This window comes from Cyprinus carpio, chromosome A17 (genome assembly GCF_018340385.1).
Source record: "Cyprinus carpio isolate SPL01 chromosome A17, ASM1834038v1, whole genome shotgun sequence".
Lineage (NCBI taxonomy): Eukaryota > Metazoa > Chordata > Actinopteri > Cypriniformes > Cyprinidae > Cyprinus > Cyprinus carpio.
In genome coordinates this window covers 25391713-25408902 of record NC_056588.1, presented here as the reverse complement: position 1 = coordinate 25408902, position 17190 = coordinate 25391713, and the positions used below count along the sequence as shown (strand labels likewise).

Genomic DNA, 17190 nt, shown 5'->3' with positions numbered 1-17190 from the left:
CTAGATCGCAGCTCTGAGCTCCTGAAAGAAATGTTGTAGTTACATTTATATTTGTTTAAAAAATGAATGTCAAGCATTTCATTATGACTTGAAATGAAAATGGTTTTAGTATGAGCTGTTCATGAATGTTTTTTTACGGTCATTTGCCTGCTTTTTAATGTAGCTGAGTTTCTATTACCCTTCAAATTGCGCAAATTGAAATTGTGAGTTGAAAATATGCCCAATGGAAATGTCAATTTTCACCATAAATTTTTTTTTTATAATTTTTTTGTTATTTCTTATTTTTGAGAAAACCTAATAACCAGACTTCTGTTCGTCAGTTCCAAAATAAAAGCTTTCTCAATATCAGTTAATTAGATGTACCAGGCAAGCAAAAATTAAGCAGCTGCGACCAACTGCAGGGTAAGGCTAAAACAGCCTCATGTTAGTGTAATTTATTAACTATACACATGATAAACCCGTCTGTTTAGAAAAGTACCACATATGGTGTCAAGAAATATTTGAATTAGTGCTGTCAAATCGATTAATCGCGATTAACAACATTATAAAATATCACTAAAGTTTTGTGCATATCTGTAATGGAAACACAGAACATATGTGGAATAGTTTACAAGACTCATTTGCTTGTTAAATGACTCACTAACATGCAGAAAATACAAGACGTGCGCAATTTAGCCACCAGTTATCTTTATTACTGAATGTCAGATTCAATTTACACCAAGAATTTATATATACAGAATGTTTCTATACAAACACTGTAAGTGAACAACATCCACATCCACACACATTGGTAACAGAAACAATCACAAAGGCTTGAGTTGTCTCTGAGAGCAGGATCTGTGCTGTGACAGACGGGTTTGGATCAACTACACTCAAAATCAGTGTGCTGCTGTAGTTACTGCACTTTGTTTGTTTGCAGGGCAGAGTAGTTCTGGATATCTGAAGCCATATGAAATTAATAAAGTGAAATAAATGACCTTAAGGAATTAATTTTTTTGTGATGTCATTGTCTACAAATTTGTTGAAAGGAGACAAAAGTGGCGGCACAGACATTCAACTGAATTCCATCTGTGCCTGTGATCTGATTTATTACACAGAAATCCATGGCATCTTACAAATAAATATTGCTGATTTGCCAAAAACCAAAAGAGGCCTCATATTGCCTAATTTGATGATGCTGAGTTCAAAAGAAAATATCAGTGAAACCTTCCATCACGTACAGCTTTAAAGCACTTATCAAAGTTTCAAAAGCAGTCAAATGTAAAAAGTTTTTTAAAGTGGTCATCGGACGCTACATGCACTTTTACAAGTAGTTTGAACTGAAATGTGTGTTAGCAGTGTGTGTACACAACCACCCTATAATGATAAAAATCCACCCCGTTTTTTTTTTTTTTTTTTTTATCTCATTAAATCATTTCCCCCTTTACTCTAATTGAGCTGATCTCAGATGTCTGTGTGACATCACAAAAACAGGCCCCTCCCACTATAGTTTGATTGACAGTAGTGTTTCAGCACAGACTGAACTGGTGTCTTACCTTAGACCCAACAGAAGAAGTGAGTATAAGGATTTTTTAATTAATCTTTGCAAATTGCCTTTTCTAATAATGTGCTAATTAGCTAGTTTCACTATGAATGCTGCCAAAGTAAACAGTCCCTCAGAGAGCTTGAAGAGAGGGGCGGAGTCAGCAGAGCTCATTAACATTTAAAGGAAAATGCTACAAAACAGCTTGCTCCGAAAAAAAGCGGTGTAGTTTTACACTACCATTGAGAAAGTTTAACCAAACTATGTTACAGACTTTTCATTAAGATCCTAAAGAATCATATCAACTTGTGGAAAATAAGCATCCGATGATCCCTTTAATGGTAAAAAGTATTTACGATGTACTAACAGTCTGCAAAGGAGTGGGAAAACATGCTCAAATACTCAATTTCATGTCTTAAACTTCAGTGTATGAATAAAACTCATGTTTGCAGTTTCTTCTGTCATTGGCCATAATTCCGACCTTGAAATAAGGATTAGGCATCGAATAATCATGCAGGTGAAAATGGGCTGAGAATCGAACAATTAGTTGCAATCTGGCTCAGATTCAGACAGAATTCTTGTGTTTGTTGCAGTTTTCTGGCAATTAACAGATAATGCAAGGCTTCTTCACCTTACAGAAAGCAAAAAAGCTACAAAATGCATCATACTTTATCAGAACATACACTATTTTGGAATCGGCACCCAAATTGAGTAAGAAAGTCATCTTGGATTTCATTAAGCAAATATGATGCAGGGCACTGTAATCAATCACACATTACACTGCACACTATAACACTCATTAATCACTGAAGATATTTTGAAGATTTCCTGTGTGGTGTACAGTTGTCAGGTTATGAGTATCACACGTCTCTCTCTAACATCGATCACTGATGTTCTTCCACAAGGAGTGCTATATATCGCTGCAAACTGAAAGCAGCATCAAGAGTTGATGGTTTTATTGAAGGACTATGACCTTCCACAATAATACAGTGATGTCTAGCATCAACAAACTCCTCACCCGAACACAGATCTAGATGTGTCTGTTACAGAGACACTGCATACTAGATTAGTGCTTCTAGTAATAAAAACATTTAGTTCTTGTAACTAAAGTTTAGGTCAGATCTAAGGTACCATCATGCAAACATCATGACACACACTACAACATGAAACACAAGCAACCATACTTGTGCATACTTGTGTTTCATGAATGAACAGCAAAGGATTATTAGCAATCTTCAGGTAAAATCTTAATTTCACTTGTGCTTGAGCAGCTAGACTGAGCTGTCATTGTTCAGATATTGTCTGTGTGAAGTTCAGGAGGATTTATGCGTATGATGGTTCACATGGAGTTGTGATGCATATGTTGAAGAGAGTTTGATTCCGATGGTTTCCATCTTTACATCTTCCCCTCTTTTACCGGTAATGATTTTCCATCTTGGGAATTTACGGATGAGTCCTGAACAGAAGAAAGAAACGGTAAATTAACCATCTGTTCACATTAACTACTGTACATCCTACTGTACACTGGCTGCACACTTCTGTTGGTTTGTTTGCAACTTATATTCACTTATAGTCAGGTTCTGCCTCAGCTGTTTTTTGTTGTAGTTGTTGTTTTGCCATATGGACAGGTTGCATTATGTACACTGTGTTTAATTTTGATCTTTCTCTTACGATGACAAAAACCTGTCAGTCTCTCACACCTGAAGCTCTCTCATGCAGTGATTGATTCAGAGTTTGTCCTGTCACTGGATAAGGTCTCCCTGTCCTATGAAGTGCCGCTCATGCGTGGCCTCCAGCTCTTTCTGCTCCTCTGTCAGACTTAATCGTCACATCATAACGCTCAGCCTGACCACATCTTCACTGGGCTGAAGGACAACTACAATAACAGGGCGACCGAGACATTTATGAGGCACAGGAGTGACCGTGAGTTACAGTTTGGGACATCCTGGATTCTGATCTAATCAGCAAATCTGAATATCAGGAGCCATTTCTAGGAAAGAGGGAGGGATTCATTCAACCATTTCCTCTGTAAAAGTCTATCAACAGTCATTTTCTACAACCTGTTTTGCTCACCAATATTATGTGAAAGTAAAAAACTTTCATTTATAATTGTAATCTGTAATAGGTATTAGTAGTATTAACACTGTATTAGTGTTTGCCATATTATTAGTCCAGCAAGAGATCAAACTGGCAATGTCCCTATCACAAGCTCTTACCACCCCCTTTATGACCACTAGATGGCCCCATTGAGTTTTTTTGTTAATCCAATCATCAGTTCATCTGTTGTTCTTCTCTTTTCTTCTTTAATTTCAACCCTGTTTTGTGTATTTGAGTCTCTTCTAGACCCCAGTGATCTGTCTCGCCGTGTGTCACCTGCTCACCAAGACATAAACTCTTAAGTGACTACAGCAGCTTCATTATTCTGAATGCTTTCTGGGACAGTTAGCAAGATGGAGACCTCAAAATAATCCTATTGTCAGAATGATTTAATTGTGTGCTATTCTTTGCCACTATATAAGTCATTTCAACCACAGTAAGGAACAACATCATGATGTAGTAATTCTGCCAGAAATCAGAAATGCTGCTTAATGAAATAAAAAAGCCATTTCTCAACGTCATCGCTTAAATGACTGCTAACTGACATTTCAAACTCACAAAAATGAAAAAAAAAAAAAAAAAAAAAAACTTTAAATTTTAAAAAAAAATTATTATTATTAAGTTAAATAAAAAAAAAAACTTTTTCTTTTTTTGTTATTATTATGACGTTGTTATCTTAGGGGATAATAAAACAATACAGACAAAATTGAAATGCAGGATACTTCTTATGACTTGCAAAATGCAGGAACATTTTCCAGTTCCAGGACTGTCCTGCAAAATGTTGGATGGATGGTCACTCTAAGCCCATCTGACTGTGATCCATGCCTGGTGAAGAGACAGAGGTCAAACTAAAACATACTTACAGCGATCCCCTCTGTCTGAGGCTGACTGTTGGCCTTCTGTCGCCGCAGGTCAGATTTAATGAGTGCTGTGAGGCAGAGAGACATAACCTGATAGTGTGAAGTTGTTAAGTGCAACATACACAATAAAAAAAAAAAAAAAAAAAAACATTCACATTTATCACAATTCAAAGCGATTTACATAACATTCAAGGTTTATAGTTTATGCATTCCCTGGGAATCGAACCCATGACTTTGGTGTTGCAAGCACCACTGCTCTACTGTATGAGCTTCCGTGGCATGCTTAAGTCATGCTCATGAAGTGTTTATCATGTGATGAGCTTCTACCTGTCATGATGGAGCCGATGAGGAGGAACACACAGAGGAAGATGTTTCCGGCCAGTGTGCTGAAGTGATTGATGATTTTGCCTTGAATGATGGTAAATGCGATTCCAAATATCTGTACACAACAGAAATATCCTGAGCCTGTGTGTCATGTACCATAAACATGCAGTTATCTTTGTACACCTCTGTTTCTATGGAATTACATTTGGTTCAATAAAAATGAACGAAACTTTATGGAACTGAACATAACTTTTTCAAAAACTATCAAAAATATGCCATTACAAAAGAAGAAAAACACAATGAAAATGAAAAAATGAACTCAGTCGCAAAAATTTAACAGGTTCTTCAAATATGCTTCATTCTTTGTTAATGTTTTTCAATGATTCGTTTTAGTAATACAAATCACCGCAAGAGCTTTCCAATATGCGCGCCACCGAGTGAGGTCTGTATTTCCCGGTCAGAGAGCACCTGTCCATCAAAAGCTCACTATCCAATCAGACTAGATCACTGCTAAGCCCGCCGCCACGAGAGGTTTGTGTCAAAACACCAAACGAAAAACTGCGAAACGTAAGCGAAATCTGTGGCAATGCATTCAGAATCCACGATTACTGAAAACGAATCTTTGAAAAACATTAACAAAGAATGAAGCATATTTGAAGAGCCTGTTAAATTTGTGCGACTGAGTTCATTCTTTCATTTTCATTGTGTTTTTCTTCTTTTGTAATGGCATATTTTTGATAGTTTCTGAAAAAGTTACGTTCAGTTTTATAAAGTTACGTTCATTTTTATTGAAGCAAATGTAATTCCATATGTTTCTTCTGTTCCTCATCACTGGAAGTTGGTGCTCATTAAGTTGGCTATAGTCCCATGTAAATTCACGTTTCATTTGATTTGCACAGTTTCCAGGTTAATTTAACAGATCTGGAACTTCTAAAGAAATTACAGTTGCACTTTATTTTACAGTACATGCAGTGCTGGGTAGTAACTGAATGTAATCTGTGTAATTAGATTTTTGATTAGATTTTAAAATACTTGTAATTAGAATACAGTTACTTTTTTATTGACAATATGATTACATAATAGCAATAAATACACAATAGCAATAAATTATTCATAATTAACTGATTCTCCCTAATCCTTCTTTTTGATCCTTTAAATTTTACTTTCTAAAATAGCGTACCACTGTATATATACTGTACATTCAGAAAATCTCATGGAGATTCACAGAAAGACCAGTCACTAGTCAGGTGGCTACAATTACAGAGAAAACTGAGAGGTTTACAAAAATAATTTCAATTTTAAGAAGCATTTTCTCAGCATTTCAACATTGCATCAACTACATATTTTCTAAAAAATATTATTTTGTGTTTTATTTTTATTGTTGTTTTAAAATTATTTAATTTAATTGTAAAAAATTGTATGATTTAATTAATTATTAGGTTTTCAATTCCCAAATTTCTTTTGGGAAACCTTGACGGAATTAAATGTTTAATGCACTTCATGCTGTTAAACAACGAATTAAGTATATTTTCCTTCTCTTTGTATTTTTATATCAATATGGTACAGGATTATTCTATTTAAATCAATGTGATAAACAAGTTAGGTCAAAAGTAATCAAAAATTAGTCTGATTATATTGTTACTAACTACAATTTTTCTCATGCAATTTGGAATCAGTAACAGACTACAGTTTGTAAGTAATCTACCCAGCAATGAGTGCATGCTCTTACCTGAATTTATAGTGTACATACCTAAGAAAATATTGGATAATATGAGGCAACTACATGGGTTAGGTTAGGTTTAGGGGTAGGTTCAGGGTTAGTACCTTGTTATTAACCAGTTATTCGAATTACTATAACAAGTACATATACAGTGCATGCAGAACAGGACTGTAAAATAAAGTGCTACCGAAATTGTTCAACCAACAAACGACACTGGAAAACTTAATAATTTGTAGCATAAACACATTTTATTTAACACTTTAGATTATGGGAACACATATTCACTATTAACTAAGAGTTTTCCCTTAATAAAACCCTAATTTGCTGCTTATTAATAGTTCATAATTAGTTTTTAATAATTATAATTAGGTAGTTGTTAAGGGATCTAAAATATGGCCGTGCAGAACAAGGCATTAATATGTGCTTTGTAAGTACTAATAAACAGCCAATATGCTAGTAATATGCATGCTAATAAGCACCTATTTTTTAGTTGATTACTCAAAAAATTAAAGTTTCAGTATAGTTGAGTGGTGGCTCTGGAATCAACTAATCTGTTTTAGTTAAATTAATAGCTAGTACAGCACATGCTAAATATAACTTATTTAACATGTTCATGATTATGTGAAAATATTAGCATGTATTAAGTCAAAGAATTAAGTTGACGTAATGATCAACGCATATTATGTCAATAGACGTTTTAATTAAATCAATAAGTTAGAATTGTTCAATTGCAACCATGCATTGATTCCCAGTACGTAGTGGGAATAGGTCCCTTAAATGTCTTTTTAGATTTGACTTGTCATATCTAAAAGTGAAGAGCAGATGCATGACCTGTGCTGAGCAGTTGAGCAGTCCAGATGATGTTCCCTCTGACTCTGGATACGTGAGCTCCACTGCAAACTCAAAGCCCAGCGGCAGATAACCCGTCATGAAGAACCTGCAGCAAAAAGACAGAAGAGACTGAAGAATCAGCTAACACAAGCTGATTGGCCTAGATCTGCTATGGGTTAAATGTTAAAGATAAAAGCTCATTTATGAACATTTAAGCATAAAACTTTAATAATCAAATAAACAAACACAAAACGGAAGTAAAAGTGGCAGCCTCTCACGGATGACTGCCGCATAAAACAAAATAAAAGTATGCCTTTCCATGCAGCAGCAGCAGCAGCAGCATATCTTACATGCTAACAGCAGCATGACTGTGTATCTATCAGCAGTAGCACATCATGTACAGTGGGTACGGAAAGTATTCAGACCCCCTTAAATTTTTCACTCTTTGTTATATTGCAGCCATTATTTAAAATCATTTAATTTCATTTTTTCCTCATTAACGTTCACACAGCAGCCCATATTGACAGAAAAACACAGAATTGTTGACATTTTTGCAGATTTATTAAAAAAGAAAAACTGAAATATCACATGGTCCTAAGTATTCAGACCATTTGCTGTGACACTCATATATTTAACTCAGGTGCTGTCCATTTCTTCTGATCATCCTTGAGATGGTTCTACACCTTCATTTGAGTCCAGCTGTGTTTGATTATACTGATTGGACTTGATTGGGAAAGCCACACCCCTGTCTATATAAGACCTTACAGCTCACAGTGCATGTCAGAGCAAATGAGAATCATGAGGTCAAAGGAACTGCCTGAAGAGATCAGAGACAGAATTGTGGCAAGGCACAGATCTGGCCAAGGTTACAAAAAAATCTCTGCTGCACTTAAGGTTCCTAAGAGCACAGTGGCCTCCATAATCCTTAAATGGAAGACGTTTGGGACGACCAGAACCCTTCCTAGAGCTGGCCGTCTGGCCAAACTGAGCTATCAGTGGAGAAGAGCCTTGGTGAGAGAGGTAAAGAAGAACCCAAAGATCACTGTGGCTGAGCTCCAGAGATGCAGTCGGGAGATGGGAGAAAGTTGTAGAAAGTCAACCATCACTGCAGCCCTCCACCAGTCGGGGCTTTATGGCAGAGTGGCCCGACAGAAGCCTCTCCTCAGTGCAAGATTCATGAAATCCCGCATGGAGTTTGCTAAAAAACACCTGAAGGACTACAAGATGGTGAGAAATAAGATTCTCTGGTCTGATGAGACCAAGATAGAACTTTTTGGCCTTAATTCTAAGCGGTATGTGTGAAGAAAACCAGGCACTGCTCATCACCTGTCCAATACAGTCCCAGCAGTGAAGCATGGTGGTGGCAGAGCTTTGACAGAAGGGGTCATGCTGTGGGGGTGTGTTTTCAGCAGCAGGGACAGGACAACTGGGTTGCAATCGAGGGAAAGATGAATGCGGCCAAGTACAGGGATATCCTGGACGAAAAACCTTCTCCAGAGTGCTCAGGACCTCAGACTGGGCCGAAGGTTCACCTTCCAATAAGACAATGACCCTAAGCACACAGCTAAAATAACGAAGGAGTGACTTCACAACAACTCCGTGACTGTTCTTGAATGGCCCAGCCAGAGCCTTGACTTAAACCCAATTGAGCATCTCTGGAGAGACCTGAAAATGGCTGTCCACCAACGTTTACCATCCAACCTGACAGAACTGGAGAGGATCTGCAAGGATGAATGGCAGAGGATCCCCAAATCCAGGTGTGAAAAACTTGTTGCATCTTTTCCCAAAAACACGATCAAAAGGGTGCTTCTACTAAATACTGAGCAAAGGGTCTGAATACTTAGGACCATGTGATATTTCAGTTTTCTTTTTTAATAAATGTGTAAAAATGTCAACAATTCTGTGTTTTTCTGTCAATATGGGGTGCTGTGTGTATATTATTTAGGCAATTATGTTTTTTTTTGTTGATTTTGGGTGAATGGCTGCAATATAACAAAGAGTGAAAAATTTAAGGGGGTCTGAATACTTTCCGTACCCACTGTAGCTGCACGAACAAACGGTGCTTCAGCCCGCCAATAGGGAAGGAGCTGCCTAAGCGCATTTGGTCAGAATTTTTCTCCTTCAGCGTGAAGATCATGAAGAGTGACTGTGAAGAGTCCTCCTCACTGGACTCTGAAGACAAAGCAAGAAGCTTGAAGCCTTCTCACCGTGGAAAAGCCCCAGCACAGAAGAATGCCTCAAACAAGCGCATTCCCTGCTGCCATCTGGTGACAATAAGAGCACATTTCTGTGGAAATTTCCAGCAGCATTGTTGTAAATGTTGCGCCGCAAGTGTGGTTCATGCAGGGAACCTATGTATGACTCAGACAGGCACGGTGAATACCTGGGCCTGGGCAGCACTCACGCTGAAGCTGCGCTCACCAGGACAGAGTGCTCTCACTGTTATTGCAAGAGTCTCACCCTGTGTCGCTCATGGATAGCCTTCTTTCAGAATCAGAATCAGAAAGAGCTTTATTGCCAAGTATGCTTGCGCATACAAGGTATTTGTTTTAGTGACATAAGCTTCCAGTACACAGAGACAACAACACACAGTCAAAAAAAAAAAAAAAAAAACCTTTCCTGATAAATAAGTGTATAAACAATTGTGCTATAAATGATAATGGAATAGGATTGAGTAAGATGCAGGGATGTACTAGGATGAAGGGGTAACAAATAAATATAAGATATTGCACATTTTTAATTTCCATAAGTGGGGAACATTTAACTGTTCATGAGGTAGATTGCCTGGGGGAAGAAACTGTTCTTGTGCCTGACTGTCCTGGTATTTGCGGCTCTGAAGCGCCGGCCAGATGGCAAAAGTTCAAAGATGGGGTAACTTGGATGTGAGGGATCCAGAGTGATTTTCTAAGCCCTTTTCCTCACTCTGGATGCATACAGTTCTTGAAGGGTGGGCAGGGGAGTACCAATAATCCTTTCAGCAGTCCGAACCATTATCTGTAGTCTTCTGATGTCTGATTTTGTAGCTGAACCAACCAGACAGTTATTGAAGTGCACAGTACAAACTCAATGACAGCTGAGTAGAACTGTTTCAGCAGCTCCTGTGGCAGGTTAAACTTCCTCAGCTGGCGAAGGAAGTACAACCTTTGATGGGCCTTTTTCACAATGGAGTCAATGTGATTGTCCCACTTCAGGTCCTGAGAGATGGTGGTTCCCAGGAATCTGAATGACTCCACTGCAGCCACAGTGATGTTCATGATGGTGAGTGGGGGGAGTGCAGGTGGGTTCCTTTTTTAGTGAAGTATCATCTCCACTGTTTTGAGCGTGTTCAGCTCCAGGTTGTTAAGACTGCACCAGACAGCCAGCTGCTCAACCTCTTGTCTGTAAGCAGACTCGTCACCGTCCTGGATGAGGCCGATGACTGTAGTGTTGTCTGCAAACTTCAGGAGCTTGACAGCAGGGTCTTTAGAGGTGCAGTTGTTGGTGTACAGTGAGAAGAGCAGTGGGGAGAGAACACATCCCTGAGGGGCACCACTGTTGGTGGAGTGGCTGTTTGACATGAATTCTTTTATGCAGTTGGTCCTCCCTAGTCAGCTCTCCCTTTTCTTCCCTCCCAGGGGCCTCAGAGGAAGAAACAGCAGAGCAATGGGACTCAACGATCATGCTCAAGTGATCTTAAGCCGGCTCAGCTCCCGTGTGCTTCACTCTCCCTGCAGTGCCTCGTCTCACCGATTTCACACGTGAGGATCAGCGCCCCTCGTCAGCTGTAAATGGCTTGATCTAGAGTGTATATGGAGCGCTCTGGCCCGTTGCGGCAATAAGAGCAGCTCTTTGTATGCAGGTGTGATGGAAATTTTTATTATAGCTGGATTTATAACCTCTATACATATTTTGTAACCTTTATATATATTATGGGATCAATTATCAGTATATTCAATAGTTTCTCTATGAGTATGATTCCTGTATGAGTGTGTACGTTACTATATGCATGTAATGACTTTTGTAGAAAACATACACATGGCAAAGAAACATGCAAAACCCCTCAGTCAGCAGAACATGTTCTTTCTTATCAGTGGTATGACCAATGGGTAGAAACAGGATTGGTTAGAGACTAATCCCAAGGGATACAGTTTATCTTCAAAAAGGTACATTTGTTAGTATAAAAGATGACTGCTGGGGAAAATTTGCTTTTTTTTTTATAAAAGATGATTTCTTTGTGTGATGGATATCACTTTCTGCAGAAATTAAAGCAAAAACAAAGACAAACTCTTGGCTAAGGTTTTCATTCTCAGTTTCACATGTATTGATTGACTTAGAATTTCCATGACACCGGTTACGAAGCAAAGGCTATCTCACTGGATAGTGGAATGCTATAGCTCTGGCTTATGCCTCAGCGGATTTATAGTGCCTTATAGGAGTAAAGACCCACTCTTCCTGGGCTTTGTCCAGGGGGATTTCTATTGGTTATATCTGTGTGGCCACTGGCTGGTCGTCTCCAACTACCTTCAGCAGGTTTTATAATTTGGACATCCCTGTCCTCCAGTCACGGATTTTGTCCGTTTAAATTGCCTAATCCCCGCTACAAGTGGAGAAAGTCCTGTCAAGTAGTCCACAGCCTAGTGGCATGGGGCTCATCTTAGGCCATGCTTGTTGGAGCCCTTAGTATGGGCGATCTGGGGCTCGGAGGGTGGCTTCGTTCTGCACTTGCTTAAAGCATGGCGCTATTGGATGTGTTGCCCATAGCGTTCAGCGCAATGGGAGAGATCGTTCAAAAGGGAACACTGAAATAAATAATATAAGGCTGCACTCGAGTCAATGACTGTTGCTATCAGTCAAAAGATTCTGATGAAATGGCACTCAGACCTGACTTTTATAGCATTAGGCTCCTCCTCATTTGGGGGTTTGAAGTGCCATTTGTTTTATGCAGCTACACGAATGTGAACAAATCAGGCTTCAATATTCAGAGTAAAGAGGAGTTTACCCATAGTGTTTAATGCAACACTCGTTCCCATATCTCAGAGAACTAAGGTTATGTTAATAACCAGAGCATTTTCTTTTTGAATTAAGTTTATATTTCTGACTCAGATACATTTGTTCTTGTTTTAAGCATAGATTTTTTAAATTTTTATACATTTTCCAGAAAACAAGATTTAACATCTTACAGTATGTCATTTTTCTTATCAGGTAAATGTATCTTGATTTAAAAATGTTTAGATATTTGTAGTGGAAAACCAGACAAAAACTAAGAAAATCCTTATCTTTTCCAGTGTGCCTTAAATGTCACTGCAGCTCTTACCCCAGCAGTCCTGATGTGAGGAACACAACCCACAGATGACCCAAGTTCAGGGTGAATGCGTAGATCACCATCCCCACAAACGACAGCAGATACACTGAGAGCGTTGTCTCCCTGGCAAAACAAAGATTAATGAGTTAAACTACCAAAATATATGTCGTTCACTCTAATAGTAATAATGTAATTTACAGAACCATAAAATGACCATGAAATAACCATATTGTTTATTTCATACCCAAATTAAGTAAAGCAATCATTTTGGTTTTCTGGTGTTTCCAGCTGCTAATAGAACCAAATTAAAATGAGAAAAATAATGAAATAGTTGCAAGCAATTTCTTTACAGTATGTGACTAAGTTGACATACCATGGTTATGACAAAGAAAATGTATGCACATATAATCTGGCATGTTTTGTTTTGGTTTCTGTTCCTATGTGAAGTCCCTATGTCCTATGTTCCCTTGGTTTATATAGCTACTCATTGGTTGATTGATTATATTCACCTGTGTTTTGTTAAGCTCCTTGTTTCCTGTGTATTTACATGTACTCAGTTTCCTTAGTTCCTTTTCTGGTATTGTTTTAGCATGTCATTTGTAAAGCTGTTGCGGTCAATAGCCCCCTTTCCACAGCAGGAACTTTCCCAAGGAACTAGGGACTTTGGGCTGGTACTCGGTGTGTTTCCACCACAGGAACCAGGATCTAAATAAAGTTCTGGGTAAAAATTTGCCCCTTAGAAAGTCCCAGCTCGCGAGGTAGTACTTTTTCAAATGTAATGTATCCCAGTGCTCATGTATCCCTATGAGAGCAGCCTCACCTCGGCTAGTCCATCGGACATTTGCCGCTGACTCTGATGTATTTGTAGTGGTTAAAGGGTTAGTTTGCCCAAAAATTAAAATTAGCCTCAAACTCACCCTCAAGTCACCCTAGGTGTATACCCCCCAAGATTACTGTTATAAACATGAGCCACATGGAGCGCAGCTCGAGGAAAACAAAACTAGAGGTATTTCGTATTGCTTGGTGGGAAAGTAACCTATCCTACAGAAAAGCATTAAAAACTGCTAGATCTGATTACTTTTCGTCTCTTTTAGAAGAAAAACAAACATAACCCCAGGTATTTATTCAATACAGTGGCTAAATTAACAAAAAATAAAGCATTAACAAGTGTTGACATTTCCCAACAGCACAGCAGTAATGACTTTATGAACTACTTTACTTCTAAGATTGATACTATTAGAGATAAAACTGTAACCATGCAGTCGTCAGCTATAGTATCGCATCAGATAGCATGCTATAGATCGCCTGAGGAACAATTCCACTCATTCTCTATTATAGGAGAGGAAGAATTGTATAAAATTGTTAAATCAACTAAACCAACACCATGTATGTTAGACCCTATTCCATCAAAGCTCCTAAAAGAGGTGTTTCCAGAAGTCATAGATCCTCTTCTGACTATTATTAATTCATCATTGTCATTGGGATATGTCCCCAAAACCTTCAAACTGGTTGTTATTAAGCCTCTCAAAAAAAAAAAAAAAAATTTGACCCCTAAGAACTAGTTAATTGCAGACCGATATCGAATCTCCCTTCTCTGTCCAAGATAATAATAATAATAATAAACTTTATTTTATATAGCGCCTTTAAAAGTAGCATCTCAAAGCACTTTACATAAAAAATATGAAATTAAAAGATACACATAAAAACTAACCAAACAATAAAATACAAAGCCATAATAACAAACAAAGTAATCACAAATCACATAAAACTTACCCTAAAAAAGTAAGTTTTAAGGGACGATTTAAAAACACTAAGGGATTCTGCATTCCTAATCTCAGAGGGCAGGGAATTCCACAACTTAGGAGCCAAAGAAGAGAAAGCCCAATCACCCATAGTTTTTAGCCGAGTTGTTTGAACAGTTAAAAGACCAGCTTCAGAAGAGTGTAGAGCACGTGTAGGAGTGTACGGGGTTAAAAGCTCACACAAATATTGAGGGGCCAAATTGTTCAAGGCCTTATAAGTGAGCATGAGAATTTTAAAATCAATACGAAAACTAACAGGAAGCCAGTGCAATTTTTCCAGGATAGGTGTGATGTGCTTCCTTGCACTGGTCCTAGTCAGAATTCTAGCAGCTGAATTTTGCACCAACTGTAATTTACTTACGGTAGCTTTAGAAACTCCAGCCAGCAAAGCATTACTATAATCAATACGTGAAAAAACAAAAGTGTTGATTAACTTTTCGGCCACAGAGAAAGTCAACATGGGACGTAATTTGGCAATGTTTCTGAGATGAAAAAAAGATGCTTTGACTGTATTACGAACATGTGGATCAAATGTTAAATTGGCATCAAATATCACACCCAGATTTTTTAGTTTAGTTTGGAATTGTAAAGCAGAGCCATCCACACTCAAGGTTATGGACTCTGCTTTACACAATTGATGAGGTGAACCAATAAGCATCACTTCAGTCTTGTCACTGTTTAGACAGAGAAAATTTTCAGACATCCATTTTTTAATCTCAGTAAAACATTGAGAAAGAAGAGACACAGGCATATTAACATCAGGTTTTGAATGTATGTAGATCTGAGTGTCATCAGCATAAAAGTGAAAATTAAGACCAAGTGTTCTGAAAAGTTGGCCAAATGGAAAAATGTAAATACTAAAAAGTAAAGGGCCCAAAACGGATCCCTGGGGAACACCAGAGTGCACCACACTGACCTCAGACCGGAGATCGGAGAGGTAGGACTTAAACCACTTTAATGCAGAATCAGAAACTCCAAAGATAGTCTCTAAACGGGTGATTAAAATAGAGTGATCTATAGTGTCAAAAGCGGCACTAAGATCAAGAAGAATCAGTATAGACAGACGGCCAGAATCAGAAGCCATTAACAAGTCATTAGTGACCTTAACTAACGCTGTTTCAGTGCTGTGGAGTTTACGGAATCCAGACTGAAGTGGCTCAAAAAGATCATTAGAGGAAAGATGAGAAAGCAATTGAGAAGCTACAGTTTGTTCTAAAATTTTGGCGAGGAATGGAAGATTAGAGATGGGACGAAAATTATTCAGATTATCAAAGTCCATGTTGTTAAGTTTTTGGTACAGGGGTGACAGCAGCAGTTTTAAGTGCTGCTGGCACAACACCGGTGCACAGTGAGTCATTGATAATTCTCAAAACAACAGAACAAAGGGAATCAAAACATGATTTGAAGAGACAAGATGGTATCGGATCAACTCTGGAAGTCGAGGCTTTCAGTTTTGAAACCATATTACAGAGAGTCTAGGAGTCATGAATAGCAAAGTTAGAGAGAGAAATACCAGAAAAAGCAGAAATATTTAAGGAGGAGGCAGCAGAAGTATGAGTGGTAACAATGTGGTTACGTATATTATAAATTTTGGTGCTAAAAAACTCCAAAAACATATTACAAAGGTGAGTTGAAGCAGGAATATTAGAGAGACTGTGATTTTTAAGCAGCTTGTTGATTGAGTGAAACAGTTGTTTAGGATTTCTCTGATTGCTGACAATTATCTGATAAAAATAAACAGATCTAACTTACACAATTTCAGCCTTATATTCAAGTAAGCTGTCTTTCCAGGCCTGGTGATGAACAGTTAAACCTGATATGTGCCATATACGCTCCATTTTGTGACACAAAGCCTTCGTAGCATGCAAATCATCATTGTACCAAGGAGCAGAGTGTGCAAAAGAAACAGATCGTGATTGCAAAGGAGCCAACGTGTCCAGGCCAGACAAGAGAACAGAATTCAGCACAGAAAAGGTAGTAAGATACTAGAAAAGGTAGTATCCTCACAATTGTATTCCTTCTTAGAGAAAAATGGTATCTGTGAGGATTTCCAGTCAGGATTTAGACCATATCATATTATTGAGACTGCTCTAATTAGAATTACAAATGACCTGCTCTTATCATCTGATCGTGGTTGATCTCTCTATTAGTGCTATTGGATCTTAGCGCTGCGTTCGACACTATTGGCCACAACATTCTTTTGCATAGACTAGAACACATTGTTGGCATTAATGGAAGTGCATTAGCATGGTTTAAATCATACTTATATGACCGCCATCAATTCGTAGCAGTGAATGAAGAGGTATCATATCGATCGCAAGTGCAGTATGGAGTACCTCAAGGCTCAGTACTAGGGCCGTTAATTTTCACGCTTTACATGTTACCCATGGAAGATATCATCAGGAAACACTGTGTTGGCTTTCACTGTTATGCTGATGATACTCAGCTCTATATTTCTTTGCGGCCTGGCAAAACACACCAATTTGAAAATCTAGTGGAATGCATAGTCGTTATAAAAAACTGGATGGCGAGTAATTTCTTACTGCTAAATTTTGAAAAAACAGAGGTGTTAATTATAGGACCTAAAAACTCTGCATGTAATAACCTAAAACACTGTCTAAGACTTGATGGCTGCTCTGTAAATTCTTCGTCATCAGTTAGGAACCTAGGTTTGCTATTTGATAGCAATCTTTTCTTAGAAAGCCACGTTTCTAGCATTTGTATAACTGCATTTTTCCATCTCAAAAATATAT

At 38.1% G+C, this 17190-nt stretch overlaps 1 protein-coding gene across 1 annotated transcript in view; it reads right to left on the bottom strand.

The window, feature by feature from the left end:
- Window positions 1–683: 683 nt before the first annotated feature.
- Window positions 684–17190, bottom strand: part of LOC109062339 (feline leukemia virus subgroup C receptor-related protein 2-like) — a 29055-nt gene continuing 12548 nt past the window's right edge. The window contains exons 6-10 of the mRNA XM_042774516.1: window positions 12648–12758; window positions 7355–7460; window positions 4807–4918; window positions 4483–4547; window positions 684–2978 (exon numbers count right to left, since the gene is read on the bottom strand). Coding sequence (XP_042630450.1) covers window positions 2919–2978; window positions 4483–4547; window positions 4807–4918; window positions 7355–7460; window positions 12648–12758 — 454 coding nt within the window. The 3' untranslated portion in view covers window positions 684–2918. The remainder of the gene's footprint in view (window positions 2979–4482; window positions 4548–4806; window positions 4919–7354; window positions 7461–12647; window positions 12759–17190) is intronic.